We start from the raw sequence: 15,093 nt of genomic DNA on the forward strand, positions 1-15,093 counted from the left end.
TTTTTGACCAGCTCAACTATGCACTCTCTCCCGCCATGGGCATCGATCCTGTGGAAACGAATTATACCACTTTCTGAAGGGTGGGTGACAGTATATAAAATGACGACCTCAAAATTGGCCTAAGATTGCACCACAAAGCATCTAAGCGGGCCCAGACTCCACGCAGTAAAGCCAGACACTCGAATGCTCTATCGTTGACAGATTAGCACCTCCCCCTTTAAAAGAATGGGAGGGGAACGTTCAGTGCACTAACCACCCCGTTTAACTTGCGGTACACTTGGTCAACAACCGAAGGGAAATATAAGCTGAGCGCAATTAATTAAATAATTCAACAATCACTGAGGTAATTGAATTGAAATCCAATCATTATTAATTAAATAATTCAACAATCACTGAGGTAATTGAATTGAAATCCAATCATTATTATTTCTGTTAATGATACTTTGTCTTCATCCAGGTATAATTTCATCCAGGTATAATCGCAAAATGTATGTACAGTACATGTACATGTATATCTGATGTTTAAAGCCAGTGGTAAATTTCATAATACACGTATGCAGCCGTTTTGTGCTTACGGAGCGTCCCGTAGCAGAATTTCTATTTGAAAAGATGTTTACCGTAAGCGAGGGTATTTACCCTCACTGCTCTCTACAACCCGCGGGTTATACACGAGTGACGTATAAAAGAGCAGTCCGTGGTGAACTTTCAAGCGCGTCCAGAACAATTCAATTTCACAATGTACAAACATGTACAAAGTAGTAGAAGTTAAACTTAAGAATTACTGTATAAGTTGCGAGACTTGCGAGATATTAATGAAAGAAAAAGCACCCTTGTCACACGAAGTTGTGTGCTTGCAGATGCTTGATTTCTAGACCTCAAAATCTAATTACGAGGTCCCGAAATCAAATTCGTGGAAATTTACTTCTTTCTCGAAAAGTATGTTACTTCAGAGGGAGCCGTTTCTCACAATGTTTTATATTATCAACAGCTCTCCGTTACTCGTTACCAATTGAGGTTGTATGCTGGTAACTATTTTGAGTATTTACCAATAGCATGAATAGTGTCCATGCGCGGCCTTTAAACGTCTAGTGAAGCAGGGTGACTAAAACGAGTCTGAAAAACGAAATGACGCTTGCACGAAAACGAAATACATGTAACGCATAAAATAACTAAAATAGACCCTATAGTTTGGGGCAATGGGGGAAACAAGAATATAAATAGGCATCGTGTTGGTGAAATCAAATGAATTTTTGCTCAAATTACTCGACGGGAAAATGTATAATATTTTTCACCTTTCTCCAAGTGTTTGGATTTTCCTACTGTTGTATTTAAATGGATGACATTGTTGCTACTGTTTTTCCGATTCGTAAGCGTTGTTGTTTTCACCCTGCTTGGTGGTAGGTTGAATGACCAACATATCGACGTCGTTGTCGATTTCTTTGCCGTCTCCCATGCATTTGGGCCTGTAAATAAAGATACAACTAATCAATTCAAAGTCACATTTCATCGGTAAATATTGCAACAGATATTTCAATCTGAAGGTTTGTTCATTTAAAAGTATACCACTACCAACAGTCAAGAGAAATATTTACTCGTTAGAAAGGCTCTGGACACGTGTGTTAATATTGTCTAAGACTATGTATTCTCACTTGGTGTATCAAAAGAATGCATAAAATAACAAAGCTTTGGGGCTCAATTGGTCATCGAAGTTAATAATGAAGAAGAAAATATAGATAGAAAAACACCAATGTTGCACAACATTGTGTGCTTTCAGATGCATAATAAAAGGCGTCAGCAGTCTCTAACTATTAATTGAGTGAGGAGTTACAAATTTCTCAAAAACTATACGTTATTTCATAGGGAGCCGTTTCTCGGAATGTTTTATGCCATTAACAGCTAGAAGTTTTTAACCTAATAATTATTTTGAGTAATGCCTCAAGTACTGCCATATTGAATAGTAATAACTTGAAGACCGCCTATAAATCACCATTGCTTACCAAAAAAATTGGGATTAAGTGAACTGAGAATACTGAAATAAGCATTATTAATAATAATAATACTATCTTAATATTTATCAGTATAAACCACAATGGAACTGACTGGGTAAATTTTGAATGATTTTGGGGTTGAACAAATAATTCACTAAGAGTGGTATTCAAACCAACGACCTCCGAATTAACGTGCCGGCGCTCTTTATACTAATTAATGACACAACATGGACCGTTTTCGCGAATAGAGATTAATGTTTGAGGAATGTACATTGAGCTGGCACTTAACATTTTGAGCCAAATTAATGTTTTGTTCAACTCGCACGATATATTTTCCCCCCAATATTCTTTTTAGAAATAAACAATAAAACGTTACACTATGGTTCTGAGGAGAGTCAAATTGAGTGTTTCACTCCCATTAATAGGCCGACAATTGAGTGTCTCACTCCCATTAATAGGCCCACAATTGAGTGTTTCACTCCCATTAATAGGCCGACAATTGAGTGCTTCACTCCCATTAATAGGCCCACAATTGAGTGTTTCACTCCCATTAATAGGCCGACAATTGAGTGTTTCACTCCCATTAATAGGCCGACAGTTGAGTGCGTCACTCCCATTAATAGGCCGACAGTTGAGTGTTTCACTCCCATTAATAGGCCGACAATTGAGTGTTTCACTCCCATTAATAGGCCCACAATTGAGTGTTTCACTCCCATTAATAGGCCGACAATTGAGTGCTTCACTCCCATTAATAGGCCCACAATTGAGTGTTTCACTCCCATTAATAGGCCGACAATTGAGTGCTTCACTCCCATTAATAGGCCGACAGTTGAGTGTTTCACTCCCATTAATAGGCCCACAATTGAGTGTTTCACTCCCATTAATAGGCCGACAATTGAGTGTTTCACTCCCATTAATAGGCCGACAGTTGAGTGCGTCACTCCCATTAATAGGCCGACAGTTGAGTGTTTCACTCCCATTAATAGGCCGACAGTTGAGTGCTTCACTCCCATTAATAGGCCGACAGTTGAGTGTTTTACTCCCATTAATAGGCCGACAATTGAGTGTTTCACTCCCATTAATAGGCCGACAGTTGAGTGTTTCACTCCCATTAATAGGCCGACAGTTGAGTGCGTCACTCCCATTAATAGGCCGACAGTTGAGTGCGTCACTCCCATTAATAGGCCGACAATTGAGTGTTTCACTCCCATTAATAGGCCGACAATTGAGTGCGTCACTCCCATTAATAGGCCGACAATTGAGTGTTTCACTCCCATTAATAGGCCGACAATTGAGTGTTTCACTCCCATTAATAGGCCGACAGTTGAGTGCGTCACTCCCATTAATAGGCCGACAATTGAGTGTTTCACTCCCATTAATAGGCCGACAGTTGAGTGTTTCACTCCCATTAATAGGCCGACAGTTGAGTGCGTCACTCCCATTAATAGGCCGACAATTGAGTGTTTCACTCCCATTAATAGGCCGACAATTGAGTGTTTCACTCCCATTAATAGGCCCACAATTGAGTGTTTCACTCCCATTAATAGGCCTACAATTGAGTGTTTCACTCCCATTAATAGGCCGACAGTTGAGTGTTTCACTCCCATTAATAGGCCGACAGTTGAGTGTTTCACTCCCATTAATAGGCCGACAATTGAGTGTTTCACTCCCATTAATAGGCCGACAGTTGAGTGTTTCACTCCCATTAATAGGCCGACAGTTGAGTGCGTCACTCCCATTAATAGGCCGACAGTTGAGTGCGTCACTCCCATTAATAGGCCGACAGTTGAGTGCGTCACTCCCATTAATAGGCCGACAATTGAGTGTTTCACTCCCATTAATAGGCCGACAATTGAGTGTTTCACTCCCATTAATAGGCCGACAATTGAGTGTTTCACTCCCATTAATAGGCCGACAATTGAGTGTTTCACTCCCATTAATAGGCCGACAATTGAGTGTTTCACTCCCATTAATAGGCCGACAATTGAGTGTTTCACTCCCATTAATAGGCCGACAATTGAGTGTTTCACTCCCATTAATAGGCCGACAATTTGCACACACAACCTGTGGCACTAATATAATCATGTTCAACGTTGCAACTTGAATGTATGTTCCGCAAGATTTTGGTTAGAAAGTTGTCTTGAAGTTGAGGCCGAAAGATTATTATAAATGGCAGCTGCAAGTACTGTATGTGAAAAACGACAATTGTTGTCCAGGAGGGCTGCCGCAATAAATAAGGAAATCAATGTGTGGTGAAGAGGTTTTCAACTAGTGGTTTACACCCGCCGAGGCCTGGTTCTTGATAATTTTACCAAGACGAAGTCGAGGTAAATATTAATTAATTAATAGGCCAATAATTCGATAAACAGTGTTTATCAAGTGATAAACACTATTTATCAAGTGATAAACACTGTTTATCAAGTGATAAACACTGTTTATCAAGTGATAAACACCTGTTTATCAAGTGATAAACACTGTTTATCGAAAAACTATGTTTATCGACTGATAAACACAGTTTTACGCCGACGCCAGATGCCCAATAATTCGATAAACACTGTTTATCAAGTGATAAACACTGTTTATTAAGTGATAAACACTGTTTATCGAAAAAATATGTTTATCGACTGATAAACACAGTTTTACGCCGACGTCAGATGCCCAATAATTCGATAAACAGTGTTTATCGACTGATAAACACTGTTTATCGAAAAACTCTGTTTATCGACTGATAAACACAGTTTTACGCCGACGCCAGATGCCCAATAATTCGATAAACAGGTGATAATTCGATAAACAGGTTATCAAGTGATAAACACTGTTTATCGAGTGATAAACACTGTTTATCAAGTGATAAACACTGTTTATCGAAAAACTCTGTTCATCGCCTGATAAACACTGTTCATCAACTGATAAACACTGTTTATCGAAAAACTATGTTTATCGACTGATTATCACAGTTGTACGCCGACATAATTCGATAAACAGTTGTTTAGTTGTTTATTGTTAAACACTGTTTATCAAGTGAACTATGTTTATCGCCGAAACTGTGTTTATCGAGTGATAAACAGAGTTTATCGAATTATTGAGCATTTGGCGTTGGCGAATAACTGTGTTTATCAAAAAACTATGTTTATCAAAAAAACCTTGTTTATCAAGTGATAAACTGTGTTTATCGAAAAACTCTGTTTATCGAACCATTAAACACTGTTTTTCGATTAACCGTGTTTATCACTTGATAAACAGTATTTATCGAAAAACTCTGTTATCACCTCGAAAAAATCTGTGTATCGCTTGATAAACATAGTTTTTCGATAAACAGTGTTTATCAGTTGATAAACAGTGTTTATCGAAAAACTGTGTTTATCACCTCAAAAAACTGTGTTTATCGCTTGATAAACTTATTTTTTCGATAAACAGTGTTTATCAGTTGATAAACAGTGTTTATCGAAAAACTCTGTTTATCGACCCAATAAACACTGTTTTTCGATTAAAGGAACACGTTGCCTTGGATCGGACGAGTTGGTCTATAAAAAGCGTTTGAAACCGTTTGTTATGAAATGTATATGGTTAGAAAGATGTTTTAAAAGTAGAATAAAATGATCCACACAAGTATCACTAAAATTTGCACGGTTTTCTTTTTACGTCGCGAACTATCACGGTCGGCCATTTATGGGAGTCAAAATGTTGACTCCCATAAATGGCCGACCGTGTTATTGGACGAGGTAAAAAAAAAACACGCAATTTCGAGGCATATTTGTGTAGATCATTGTATTCTACTTTTACATCATCTTTCTAACCATATGCATTTAATAATAAACGGTCACAAAACGCTTTTCAAAGACCAACTCGACCGATCCAAGGCAATGTGTTCCTTTAACCGTGTTTATAACTTGATAAACAGTGTTTATCGAAAAACTCTGTTTATCACCTCGAAAAACTCTGTGTATCGCTTGATAAACATAGTTTTTCGATAAACAGTGTTTATCAATTGATAAACAGTGTTTATCGAAAAACTCTGTCATAGTTTTTCGATAAACAGTGTTTATCAATTGATAAACAGTGTTTATCGAAAAACTCTGTTTATCACCTCGAAAAACTGTGTTTATCGCTTGATAAACTTAGTTTTTCGATAAACAGTGTTTATCAGTTGATAAACAAATGTTTATCTCGAAAAACAGTGTTTATCGGTCGAAAAACAGTGTTTATCGGCGATAAACAGTGTTTATCGAATTATTGGGCATATGGCTTGCCATAAACGTGTACAAACGACATCTCTCCGTTTTCATTGTTATTTGCACGACGGAGACCGACTACAATCAGTTTGACGCATGCGTCGATCGATTTTCCTGCTCCCTTACAATGGTGCGTTCGTTGAGCTTCCCTGGGGTGGATTTCACAAAGAGTTAGGACTAGTCTTATCTTGAGTTAGGATGAGTTACTAGTCCTAACTTAGGACTAGCTGTACGTTTTTGATATCTCTTAGTACTAGTCCTAAGTTTAGGACTAGTCCTAACTCTTTGAGAAATCGACCCCAGGGTCGACCCCGGTCTTCCCCGGTGCGTTCGAATAGCTTTGACGTCATTACAGGGGCTCACCCGGGTCAGCCCCCAGTGCCCTGCTTGTGGAGTGGGTCACTTGGGGGCTGGCCGGCCCCAGGTGCATGACGTCACTACGAGAGCGGTGAGTGATCGTTCGTTTAGCTCTCGTCAGGGGCTCACCCGAGTGAACACCGCGGGGTAGACCCAGGGAAGGTAATCCCTTGTAATTGCTTATTTTTCACATAGGAGAATTTATGTCACTTAGCATAAATAGGCGTGCTGTACCTTCTTTCTCACATGGGTGCAAGATATGCTTAGACACCTCTCGCACGAGAACGGGATTTGACTCCGTCTACTGTGTGCCCCTTCCTCTCACCCTGTACACATGCTCATGTCCGCGCCCCATGCCTCTGTTACCCGTGATCTCGTGTGTTGGCATGGGTTGTTCTTTACTTGTGACTATTACGCGCTCGCGGCCCATCATCAGTGGCGGGCAAAACAACTTGTAAAATTGTTGTGTCCCGTAACTCGGTCAATTTCGAACGGATTTTGATCAAAATTAAATAAGTACCAAGATGAAGTCAACTCCTTTCTTCCGTGTAAATTTCGCTATTAAGGAGATCCGATTACATTAACACACAAAGACATACACAATTCGGCTATTCAGTAGATTGTGAACAAGAATGATGAAGCGCAGCAGCAGCGTGGACGCAATTTCAGTATAAGCATTTGCCTTGTTATAGCGTTGATATCATTTGCCACTGTATGCGATGATCTATTGTTGTCAAAAGAGTTTCTTACTATACTAAAGGTGTCTGGTTCACTGTTCACTTGACGAGATATGCTGAAGGCCACCACCACGACGGGCCGAGTAATTCAATTACATTTCGAACGTCAGTGCCCATCAGTACATACTTGCTGCAAAGGGTTGTTAATTAATAAATATGGGTGTTCGTAAGTGTGTACTCCCCAATTAATATAACCCATAACAGAACATAACTGGGATCAATGACAGTGTTATTTCTAGTAGTTAAAAAACAAAAAGTCGGCGAAGGTTAACCCAGTTTCCGGACAGCAGCGTCTCTAACCCGACATCATTGCCGTTCATGATAACAATTAATGGATCCGTCTTATTCGTCTCGTAGAATATTTTCTAGGGTGGTAAATGACCACGGCCAAGCACGGCCTTAAACGGTATATTATGATCCACTCTGTAAAAATGATTCAGATGTCGCCCAATGCATTATTATGTAATGGACAGTTCAATGTGGAAAATGGTTTTTTTTTTCTTCTTTTTTTCTTTTTCTTTTTAAAGATCTATTTGCATGGTAAACTTTCAGAACACTCATTTTTAGGCAATAAAGCTATTAATACAACACTTTTGATCATACTTTAGACTATTATGTATCCATTTGCGCGAAATGGTAGTTTAAACATCACTTTATTTGTAATTTTTAACAAAGATTACAAAAAATGGTACATTGGCTAATTTCAAACAGGAGTAACTCAGCAACCCGATACACCCAAAAGTTCGATACCAAATAACTGCTGCTGGTTTCCAGCCATAAACTCAATTCTTTAAAATGTCAACATCTGACTCATTTTTTACAGAGCGGGTCACACAATATAAACACTCAGAAGTGAACTGTTCGCATCACAAAGTAGTCACATGGATCATAATATGTAGGAATAATCGATATTGTTCGTTTCGTCTGATGGACCGCCAGGAACGACCCCGTTTAAAACAAAAGTTCCTGACGTCAGAAATCGAAACTCTTTTTTTTTCATTACATAAAAACATCTTATACCAAGTTCCAAATTCGTTTGCTCTGGTTGACATTTTTCCTAAACCTTTCTAACAAACTCGGGCAATGCATTATTAAAAGCAACGAATATAAACAACTATGGGTGGAGTTAACCAAAAATGTAGCATATCAAGTTGTGATAGATTTAGGGTTGAACAAGGACTATCATCTACAGAGGCCAATCCGTTCCTCAAACAAATTGAGCAAACATATAAACTACCCCAATTTGTGACACTGTCAGTTTCTCAGTTACCGAGATAGATTCGGATATTTTTGAGAGGACAGAAGCACAGACCACCCACCGGCAAAATGTACGGGCAACCTAAAAAATAGTCTCCCTTGTTTCCAAATCCAAAACATTGACTTGACGAAAAGAAAACTTACTTTCCAAATGCTTCTCCTTCTTCCAATGTTTCCGGGAGTATTTTATCTTTTGTCTCCGGAAGCAGAAGGGCGAGTAAACCAGCAGCGATTGAGAGCCCTCCAAATAAGATAAAGGGGAGTGGTTCCCACAAGGACCCCAACTCCAGCATGAACGGGGACAGGATACCAGCAATACGAGCTGCAGTGGAAGATATTCCCATTCCAGCACTCCTGAGTGGAAAAATCAAGTTAAATGAGTTTATAAATTATAAAATAGGGCTTTAGTAATCGTGGTATCTTTTAAATAGACGTGGATCTTGATTAAAAACGACTGGAGCTACATGTGGGACTCAAGACTCAAGTGGAGAAATCAAGTTAAAGGAGTCTTATAAATTTTAAATAGGGCTTCAGTAACCGTAGTTGTCTTTTAAATAGACGTGGATCTTGATTAAAAATGACTGGAGCTACATGTGGGACTCTTACAGTACCTACCGCAGTCACTTTGGGTCGTCTATACGTGGTTGTTACAGAATAATCTATTGTTGAATGATAAGAAAACTGAATTTTTGATGTGGTACTCCTAAGCAAATGTCTAAACTACACATTGAGAGCATCAAAGTCGTTATGTCCAATATATCACCCTCCACCTCAGTAAGAAATTTAGGGATTTGGTTCGATTCTCACTTAACATTTTGATAAACATATTGCTGAAGTTTGTAAGAATGCATTTTATTATCTGTTCAATATGCGTCATATCCGTAAATACTCGTGACTGTACAGAAACAATTATCCATGCTTTTGTGACAAGCAGGTTAGATTACTGTAATAGCTTATTTTGGGGTTTGCCTGACACACAATATTAACAAACTGCAAAGGGTTCAGAATGCTTGTGCTAGACTGATTTGTAATTCCTCTAGATATTCTCGATGTAGTCCATTGTTAAATGAGTTACACTGGTTACAGGTTCGAAAAAGAATAGCATTTAAAGTTATATTATTAACTTATAAAGCCATTCATGGTTTAGCACCAACATACATTCAAGAACTCATAACCATGAAATCCCTCTCTCACTCTCAATCAGCCTACCGTCTCAGGAGTTCTCAAGATCCCACGTTGTTATCTCACCCATCTAGGAAATCTAGGCCTACATTAGGTGATCGGGCATTTCTATACACCGCTCCAAATCTTTGGAATAATCTTCCACCTTGCATTAGACAGTCTTCTTCACTTAATGTATTTAAATCTAAGTTAAAGACCCGTTTGTTTACTTCACTCATTTAATTCATTCTTGCTCTGTTTGTGTATTTTTTTTTTTTCATATTTATTTTCTGCATTTTTGTATTCCATGTAATGCGCAGTAGAGTATATTTATATAGGTATCTGCGCAATATAAATGTCCGTATTATTATTATTATTATGTCTATGTAGATTTGATTTCAATAAACAGCTTACTTCGAACAGAACAACTTACCTGACGGGCGTTGGGTAAATTTCACCCGAGACAACAAAAATGATCGCAAACGAAGCTGCAATGCAAAACTTGCCGATCATCGCGATTATTGTCCGCGCTGTCCCCATATCTGATGGAAACAAAAAGACAATGATTTTATTTTTGAGATTACATTCATAAAAACTGCAATCTACCATCATTGGTTCAATTTGAGTAATTTAGATAGTATTTAAGGTATGTTTATTTATTGGTTGTTCTGATCTGACACAGTCATTGGAACAGCTATTGTCACGAGTCAGCTGGGTCACGAGAAAATAGTAAAAAAAACGAAACACGATATGCATGGCATCGATGCAAAAAGAAAGGAATAAAACGCTTACTGAGCTTTATCCAAAATTACATTCTTCAGACAAAGATATTTCAAGGGATGTTTTCTAATATCATCACCATGTAGGTTTTATGTAAATCTGTGATCATCACAATTTTCGTTTCTTACCAACTCTGTAATGTTCATTTATTAAATACTTGTACAATAATAAATGTAAAACTACTGTTTTTACAGTAACACACTCGACGACGTTTATGGGCGCCATTTGCCCATTAACAATTGTTTGGTACTTTTTTGACAAACAGAAAGCGTTGCCAAATCCTTGTTATGAATAACCAGTATTACTTTTTAAGTGTTTAAGTTTATGGTTTACAAACCATGACCATGCGAGTAAACATTTATAAACCATAGAAATTTAACCATCAAAATCATGAATTTTAAACCATGAAAATTGAGGCATAAAAACGTGGTTTATAAACCATGATTAGTAAATGTCGATTTGGCAAAACACGTCGGAAAAGTGCTAAAAACAATTAACTGACAAACGGCGCCTCATATACGTCAGCATGAAATGTGTTATTGTGCGGTTTTTTTTTTTTTTGTTTTTTTTTCACAAACACATGGTTCCAAAAATGTGAATATATTTTGGATTGTTTTAACAAAAACATAACTTTTCAAAATAAGTGTAATTTTAGCTTCTAACATACACAAATAATTTTGAAGCAAAATGTTTTTGCTAAGAGTTATTCCAGGCCATTCATAGGCAACGTTGATTAACTTGATATTGAAATCCTACGCGAGAGCGGACCTATATTTGGTGAATATAGCTATTATGGGCTATATTCATTACCTTTCATTGATGTATACTCAATTAAAGCTACGTACTTTTATAGTTAACCTGACTTTGAGATAACGACCCCCTAACCTTTGACATGCCCTAATTTTAATTAAGTGAACCTAGAAAACCTAAACTTGATTTTCACTCTGTTATTGACTCTAAAACTGGTTGTGATACCAAAAGTAGACATTAACCGTACAAACTTACGGGGATGTCCAATATCTAATATCAATGTACAAGTTAGACATCCACTGTACAAAACGCCATGGACCCCCGTCACAGCGTGCAACAATTGTATAATGTACAAACCTATGGGAATGCCACTTTCCAACATCGTTGAACATTCACTGTGTACAAACTATATTATTGTCCAATATCCAATATCGATGTACACGGTAGAAATTCACCGTACAAACCTACGGGAGTGGTGTCCACTAATATCAAGGTGGACATTCACTGTACAAACCTACGGGAGTGATGTCCACTAAAATCAAGGTAGACATTCACCGTACAAACCTACGGGAGTGGTGTTAGTCTTGAAGTCAAGACGGTAATTGTTAAGCGCGGTGTGTAGTTACAGCGCTGCGTAGCTACGGGGACGATACACACACCCTCGATCCCAGTATGTGTGTGTGAGTCAGTCGCAATTACTACGACTGTTGCATGTGTAACATCGCACTGTGTCTGTTGCATGAAAGGCAGACAAATAGGCAGCGCCTAACGACTTGTCATCAAGTCTAGAGTGGTGTCCACTAATATCAAGGTAGACATTCACTGTACAAACCTACGGGAGTGGTGTCCACTAATATCAAGGTAGACATTCACTGTACAAACCTACGGGAGTGATGTCCACTAATATCAAGGTAGACATTCACTGTACAAACCTACGGGAGTGGTGTCCACTAATATCAAGGTAGACATTCACTGTACAAACCTACGTGAGTGATGTCCACTAATATCAAGGTAGACATTCACTATACAAACCTACGGGAGTGATGTCCACTAATATCAAGGTAGACATTCACTGTACAAACCTACGGGAGTGGTGTCCACTAATATCAAGGTAGACATTCACTGTACAAACCTATACGGGAGTGGTGTCCACTAATATCAAGGTAGACATTCACTGTACAAACCTACGGGAGTGATGTCCACTAATATCAAGGTAGACATTCACTGTACAAACCTACGGGAGTGATGTCCACTAATATCAATGTAGACATTCACTGTACAAACCTACGGGAGTGATTTCCACTAATATCAAGGTAGACATTCACTGTACAAACCTACGGGAGTGGTGTCCACTAATATCAAGGTAGACATTCACTGTACAAACCTACGGGAGTGATGTCCACTAATATCAAGGTAGACATTCACTGTACAAACCTACGGGAGTGATGTCCACTAATATCAAGGTAGACATTCACTGTACAAACCTACGGGAGTGATGTCCACTAATATCAAGGTAGACATTCACTGTACAAACCTACGGGAGTGGTGTCCACTAATATCAAGGTAGACATTCACTGTACAAACCTACGGGAGTGGTGTCCACTAATATCAAGGTAGACATTCACTGTACAAACATACGGGAGTGATGTCCACTAATATCAAGGTAGACATTCACTGTACAAACCTACGGGAGTGATGTCCACTAATATCAAGGTAGACATTCACTGCACAAACCTACGGGAGTGGTGTCCACTAATATCAAGGTAGACATTCACTGTACAAACCTACGGGAGTGATGTCCACTAATATCAAGGTAGACATTCACTGTACAAACCTACGGGAGTGATGTCCACTCATATCAAGGTAGACATTCACTGTACAAACCTACGGGAGTGATGTCCACTAATATCAAGGTAGACATTCACTGTACAAACCTACGGGAGTGATGTCCACTAATATCAAGGTAGACATTCACTGTACAAACCTACGTGAGTGATGTCCACTAATATCAAGGTAGACATTCACTGTACAAACCTACGGGAGTGGTGTCCACTAATATCAAGGTAGACATTCACTGTACAAACCTACGGGAGTGATGTCCACTAATATCAAGGTAGACATTCACTGTACAAACCTACGGGAGTGATGTCCACTAATATCAAGGTAGACATTCACTGTACAAACCTGCGGGAGTGATGTCCACTAATATCAAGGTAGACATTCACTGTACAAACCTACGGGAGTGATGTCCACTAATATCAAGGTAGACATTCACTGTACAAACCTACGGGAGTGATGTCCACTAATATCAATGTACCGGGTGTACCATGTGCATATGAATATATACGGCTATTGTATCTGAGACAATAGAAAATACTTAGACTTTCAACAACAAAAAACTTTAAAAGGGGAACACTGGTCTTGCAAAAAAATTGCGATGTGTGATGAACGATGCAGCTGCTGTTAGCTGCTACGATTGTAATACAGACGCCAATGGAAGCATTGCAAATCTTGGCGTTCGCCGCGCTGGGGAAAAATCGCTTCCTGCCAAGCATCCCCTTGTCGTCAAATTGTGGGATGACTGGATTATTTTGTGAGTTTACGTCCCCCATTTATTAAAGACAGTGGACACTATCGGTAATTGTCAAAGACCAGTCTTCTCACTTGGTGTATCGCAACATATGCATAAAATAACAAACCTGTGAAAATTTGAGCTCAATCGGTCATCGAACTTGCGAGATAATAATAAAAGAAAAAAACACCCTTGTCACACGAAGCTGTGTGCGTTTAGATGGTTGATTTCGAGACCTCAAGTTCTAAATCTGAGGTTTTGAAATCAAATTCGTGGAAAATTACTTCTTTCTCGAAAACTATGGCACTTCCGAGGGAGCCGTTTCTTACGATGTTTTATACCATCAGCCTCTCCCCCATTACTCGTCACCAAGAAAGGTTCTATGCTAATAATTATTTTGAGTAATTACCAATAGTGTCCTCTGCATTTAGGTCAAAACAAAAACCTACCCATGAAAGCAGTAATGACACACGCTACACCACCAACCAGCATGTTTCCACTCAGATTGATGCGTCGGCCTACATATTGCATAGCAGTAATACAATACACATAGGATGGAAACTCAATAACACCCGAAATGACAGAGGCCAAGTAGTCATCAACACCAAGATTAGACGTGCTTAGACCTAATCCATAATAAACCATACTGTTTACGAACCTGGGAAAACAAAAAGAAAAAAATAGTACTAGTGTGGAAGCAAAAACATCTGTCCCTAATTATTATGGGAAAATATAATTAGCTGTTGCAAACACCAATCAACCAAAAAGACCGATGTGCACAAATAGTAAATGGCCTGACGTTTCGACACGTTAGATTCATTCTCGAAGGCTACTTGAACTAGCACGACCCGAGTGTCAAAGGAAAGGAAAGAAATGAAGAATGATATTTTGCCTATTTTGGATGACAATGATAACAAGTAAGCTCCTATGAAATTACAGAGAAATACACCGCTAAGAAAAGTTAAGAGTGGAAAAGAAAAAAATGGCGCGCTGAATGGTCGATGACGCCCAACTTAACTTTCTTCCAAAACAAAATATATGCAAATCACCAAAGCGTGAGCATTGATGGTGCACTTGGGTTTCCTACATAGACCTTTCCGCAAATACCGTTGCGCAAGCGCAGACTGTTGAATGAGGTGCAATGTGGGATAGATATGGATCAAATTTGTACACCAGCTAGCCAATAATGCACCTAATCCCAAGCTTTACGCGCGCGCCCCAGTATTTGCGAAAAGGTCTAGCCTTCGGCTCGGGCCTTT

At 38.9% G+C, this 15,093-nt stretch overlaps 1 protein-coding gene across 2 annotated transcripts in view; it reads right to left on the minus strand.

Annotated features, from left to right (window-relative positions):
• Window positions 1–979: 979 nt before the first annotated feature.
• The window catches only part of LOC117296544 (organic cation transporter protein-like), a 32,467-nt gene continuing 18,353 nt past the window's right edge, over window positions 980–15,093 (minus strand). For both annotated transcript variants that reach the window (XM_033779522.1, XM_033779521.1), the window contains exons 7-10: window positions 14,284–14,492; window positions 10,166–10,274; window positions 8,716–8,925; window positions 980–1,463 (exon numbers count right to left, since the gene is read on the minus strand). In XM_033779522.1, the coding sequence (XP_033635413.1) occupies window positions 1,349–1,463; window positions 8,716–8,925; window positions 10,166–10,274; window positions 14,284–14,492 (643 nt within the window). In that variant the 3' untranslated portion in view covers window positions 980–1,348. The remainder of the gene's footprint in view (window positions 1,464–8,715; window positions 8,926–10,165; window positions 10,275–14,283; window positions 14,493–15,093) is intronic.

Source organism: Asterias rubens, chromosome 11 (genome assembly GCF_902459465.1).
Source record: "Asterias rubens chromosome 11, eAstRub1.3, whole genome shotgun sequence".
Lineage (NCBI taxonomy): Eukaryota > Metazoa > Echinodermata > Asteroidea > Forcipulatida > Asteriidae > Asterias > Asterias rubens.